The sequence below is a fragment of the Rhincodon typus genome, chromosome 15 (genome assembly GCF_021869965.1).
Source record: "Rhincodon typus isolate 14 chromosome 15, sRhiTyp1.1, whole genome shotgun sequence".
Lineage (NCBI taxonomy): Eukaryota > Metazoa > Chordata > Chondrichthyes > Orectolobiformes > Rhincodontidae > Rhincodon > Rhincodon typus.
The window spans coordinates 28,636,007-28,641,322 of record NC_063346.1 but is presented as its reverse complement, the minus strand read 5'-3'; the positions used below and the strand labels follow the sequence as shown (position 1 = coordinate 28,641,322).

General features: G+C 39.7%; 2 protein-coding genes across 2 annotated transcripts in view; one reads left to right on the top strand and one right to left on the bottom strand.

Moving 5' to 3' along the window:
• Positions 1 to 5,309, bottom strand: part of LOC109912430 (BTG3 associated nuclear protein) — a 110,782-nt gene extending 105,473 nt beyond the window's left edge. Inside the window, exon 1 of the mRNA XM_048605975.1 lies at positions 4,409 to 5,309. The gene's annotated coding sequence lies outside the window, so the exon portion shown is untranslated. The remainder of the gene's footprint in view (positions 1 to 4,408) is intronic.
• Positions 1 to 5,316, top strand: part of LOC109933778 (protein BANP-like) — a 73,250-nt gene that overhangs the window by 1,161 nt on the left and 66,773 nt on the right. Inside the window, exon 2 of the mRNA XM_048605974.1 lies at positions 800 to 912. Within this exon, the coding sequence (XP_048461931.1) occupies positions 800 to 912 (113 nt within the window). The remainder of the gene's footprint in view (positions 1 to 799; positions 913 to 5,316) is intronic.

Genomic DNA, 5,316 nt, shown 5'->3' with positions numbered 1-5,316 from the left:
GAAACGTCAGCCTTCCTGCTCCTCTGATGCTGCTTGGCCTGCTGTGTTCATCCAGCTCTACACCTTGTTATCTCTGATCTACTTCAGTATTTATGTTCTGCACAAGCCTACTCGCATTCCTTTTCATCCAATCCCCATCTGCAAATCTTTGTTTTTTTTAATCCATGTACTTATTAATCTTCACTTTAAACTGCAGGAGCTTTGAGAAGTGTTTTTTCTCAAGTTCTCCATCCAACTAAATTTGCATTTCACTCAATCCAAAATTTGCCACGACATACTACAATTGGGTGGCATGTCAAATAAGTTAAAATTTTATATTAAAATATTCCTTGATGAAGCAGGGCAGATTTATCACATCTGTAAAAAAAAAGTCACAAAGAAAACTAGCATTTTAAAATTGGACTATCTACTTCACCACCTGTAGATCAATTTAAATTAACGGAATGATTTTAAAAACATGCAGAACCATTTAATAGTTACATCGGTATAACTTAGTAACTTCCTTAATAAATCAAACATGATTTTAAATCTGTTTATTGGTGTCCTTGCATCTAAAGCAACTTCCAGTGGGAATATTCTAACCTACCACAAACAGATTGCAGTACACAAATGTAATTTGTACTAAACATAATTTGAACTTAAAATTTTTAAGACAGGGAAGAAGTCAACCAATCAGACCATCAAGACTGCTGTCCCATTCAATGAGATCATGATCTCAGCATTGTCAACTCCACTTTATTGCCTTTTCCCTGTAACCCCTGACTCCCTTCTTGATTTGTCAATCTTGTGTTGATTTCAGATGAATAGTGCATCTGATGGAAGCGCATGCCAAATGGAGAATTACTTCTACCAAAAGAAGTCAGTCACTGCAACAGAATTAGATGCACTGACAGCAGTGTGCCAAATGTATTCGTGAGTTAAAGATCCAATTAAAACAGCAAATCTTTGACCAAAAGCATGAAGCAAAAACTGGCATCAGTCTACTCCTAACAAGAAGGAAAGCAGAAAAAATTCCTAAATACAAATGTTTGAGAGGAGAGCAGAGGTGGAAATCACTTCCCCCAAAGTAATTTACAACAACTCTGCCCAGTTAACTGGAGAATCAGACATTTGCTCCCCTTAAAATAGGAAGCTGGTCAATTCTGCTATTTACAGTATGTGATCAATTGGTAATCATTTTGATAATTGCTTCAGAGCAAGAAACACCAGAATCAAACATTCTTTACGGATCACTTTCTCTTTCCTTCCACACTCACTCCAACAAAAAAAATCCTAATCTGGTATATTTTATCGCATGCCACATTAACCAAAGGCCACAACACATACAAAACAGCCTTTCAGCTAACCAGAAATAAACATCCAAATAAAGCACAAACTAAATTGAACATCTGTGAAAAGTCACAAAATCTTCATGCAAAAAGTAAAGGTGAAGTCACCATAGTATCACAAAGGCCATAGAGCATCTCTCCCATCAGAGAAACACGACTGGTAGTGGCTTAACCTGAGGGTCACCTCAGGTGAAGGGAAGTTGAGGACAGTCCTTGAAGATAACATCAGCCAGTGCGGGAATTGAATCCATACTGATGGCCTCACTCTGCATCACACATCAACCTTCCAAACAATTAAGCAACTCTTTTTGTGCAACTCTGCTATCAAACAAATTTAATGATTTAAAAAACATTCTCAAGTGCAAGGCTGTAATTTAGTACCAAGATTCCAGTAACTGTAGCATGGTGGCTCAGTGGTTAGCACTGCTGCCTCACAGCACCAGGGGTCTGGATTTGATTCCACCCTCGGGTGACTGTGTGTGGAGTTTGCACATTCCCCATGTGTCTGCATGGGTTTCGTCCCACAGTTCAAAGTCGTGCAGGCTAGGTGGATTGGCTATGCTAAATTGCCCATTGTGTTCAGGGTCGATGAGATGGTTTATAGGGGGATGGGTCTGGATAGGATGCTCTGAGGGTCAGTGTGGACTTGTTGGGCTCAAGGGCCTATTTCCACACTGTAGGGTTTCTAAGTCTAAGTGAATGTCTTTTTAACACCAAGACTAAGCTGGAATTGCACTCCTCACATCAATTGTTTATGCTCTTGATTGCCATTTTTAAAAATGGCACTGCAAAATAAAAACCTAGAACACACACTTACAGATAATACAGGAAAGGATAAACTATTTTCACTGATTGGAGATTCTAGAACCTGGGGCATAGACTGAAAATTAGGGCCAGACCATTCAGGAGAAATATTAGTGTGCAATTGTACATACAAAGGGTATTACAGATTTGGAACACACTTCCACAAATGGTACTGGATGCTGGATCAGAGATAGCAGGAACATGCTGATGCTGGAGAATCTGAGATACACAAGGTGTAGAGCTGGACGAACACAGCAGGCCAAGCAAGGTCCAGACCTGAAATGTCAGCTTTCCTGCTCCTCTGATGCTGCTTGGCCTGCTGTGTTCATCCAGTTTTACACCTTGTTATCTTGGATGCTGGATCAGTTGTTCATTTAAATTGGAGGTAGATAAACTTTTGTAAGCAATGGTATTAAGGAATGTGGGCCAAAGGCAGGTAAATGGAGTTAGACCACAGATCAGACATCATGTCAGTGAATGCTGGAACAGGCTTGAAGGACTGAATGACCTATTCTTCTTATGTTCATTCAAGAAGTAAATATTCCTATTATTGTGTAGACAAGGATAATGCATTAAATCAGATACCCTCAAATATTTAGCAAAGAAACATTAAAATGAGAGAACTTAGGGAAGCATCACAGAGAAATCTAAATCCATTCTTTAGAGGTAGTGATGTTTGTGTAGGTTTCTACCTTACCACACCATAAGCCATAAAACACAGTATGCCAATCAGTCCATCGAATCTCCTTTGCCATTCAATGACATTGTGGCTGATTTGATAACAACTTCACTCTCCTGCTTTTTCCCCCATAACCTGTGATTCCCTTATTGTTTATAAGTTTATCCATCTCAGCCTCGAATATACCTAATGACGAAGCTTTAACAGTCCGCTGGAGTGAAGAATTCCACAGATTGACTACCTAGAAATTCTTTCGCATGTCTTAAATATGTCACCCCTACTATTTTTGTTTTAAATCGCATCCTGCAGACTCTTTTTTCCATTAATTCTGTCCTGTAATTCCCAATGCATTACCAACAGATTTATCACGGAACGTTATATCTAGTCAGCGCCAGATTCTACCAGCTATGTATGCATGGACGATAAGAGCACGAACTCGTGAAAAAAGGCCTTAGCCTGCAAGCATGATGAAAAATCGCTGAATAACTCACCCACTGATAATTTGCAAGTTTTTGGTGGGAAATATAATGGATTTATCCAACTTACCTTCAATTTTCATTAAGTTATAACAATCCTGTAATCGTATACAGGCTATTCTTTACAAAAAGCAGAGAAACTCTGCACGATCGCTTGCTACAATTTTGCTAATGTGTGCGAGAACAGTCTCTCCTCTAAAATCTCCAGCAATATTAACATACGTTCTTCAGTGCAAGATTCTGGTGTACCATTTATACCGAAATTGTAGCAGTGTCAATCAGGTACTTTGAGTACCCAACTGTACTGTTACAAAATGGTAACCGTTTGCAGTTACAGCTATTTCAGTCGACAAATACAAAATTCGGCATCAGGAATTATTCCTAAATTTTGTATCCCTGAATGGCATACTATATTTGCACTTAGTATTAACCCAACAAGTTACGGTGAAAACGTACCAAATTATTTCTAATTGCAATTTAAATACGCTGAATCGATACTGCACCAAAAGCCTCAAGGAATTATCGCCAAACCTCCCAATAACTAGGCCTGGAAGCGGCAAAGTATCTTACATAAATCATTGCTCAATCTTCGCGTTTTGTCTTTCAATTTAATTTCCACATAAAATTCAGTTATTTCATGGGTGTGAAAAGTAAGAGATATGAATTTTCCGAAATTCGAATAAAATCTGCGCTGCTGAGAAAGGTGAAACATTCACACACATTAGGTTTTAAAGACCAAAATCATTTTAAGTATAAGCATTTTTAAATTTGATGCACTCCCCCACCCCCACTTCCAGTACAATAAATAAAACACGCGAGTCTAAATATTGTTATACTCCAGTACTTTTACTCAAATAAACAAATATTGGACAATGAACATCGGAACTCTAAAGCCCTGGCCCGACTACCATCAAAAATTATAACCACCCTGCTCGTTAAAGACAACAGATAAACGAGAATTAAAAGTCAGGCAGATCTCTTGTAGGCCTCTCCACCTCACGGTCCGACTGATATATAAAATGTGTAATCGACGTATTGCAACTATTTCGCTGCAAAAGGAATGCGAACGGAACCAGACAAGAATTTACAAACGAGAGCCGGGATATCGCGGTGGTTATTACCGTTCAGTTCTCGTTTCTTGTTTGTTAAAATCCGATAATGGCGTCCTTCCTCGCGAGAGAATCCTTCCGACACCCCAAACGGCAGTGTGGGGGATTACAAGATGGCGGCGGTGGAGCGCGCGGGTGGATGAATTGCTGCCTCGCGCAGCCGTTCTCCCCGTGCACTTGGCGGTTCAGTAACCGCCACCAGCGAGGGGGAGGGAGGAAAGCTAGGGGCTACAAACATGCAGTCCTGAGCCAAAACCACATCTTTAATGCCTTAAATTGCTTAACGATATCGGTTTTTGTTATTTCGTGTAGAAAAGACAGTTTTACTGATCTATCCTCGATCTCTGCAATTTATAAATTGGCACCTGGAAAACAACAGGAGGATCAGAAAACATCCGCGCTAAAACAAAATAAAGATCTGGATTCCGGTTGACACGTTCAACAGGTGAAAATTGACATTAGTCGTTTTATTCTGTTGGTTTTAATCGCGCATTGCGTTGGCAACTTCTCGACAAAGGACACAAGGGAGAAAGTAGTCCCATTTAAAATGAATATTTACAACCAAATATGGTATTTTTCATTTTTTTAAATCTTCGCATTCTCTCCGTCAAGAGTCTGAAAAGCAGCAAACTAGAATTTCGACCAGAAGCAGTTTTGTTTTGCTGACTTTTTTTTCTGGCGTTCAGTTGGAAAAAGTTGTTTTCATACCTCGCTGCTCACAGATGAATACCATCAGCCACCCCGGGTGTTCATTTGTCATTTGCGAGTTGGGGAGCAAAATTCTTGCATTTTAAATTACTGCATACCTGACTGGCAAACTTAGTGCATTTGAAAAATAATTCGTACATTCTGGATTGCCATAGGTAGACAAGCAGGAGGCTGGAAGAACAAAGCAGGCCAGATGCTGCTTGGCCTGCTGT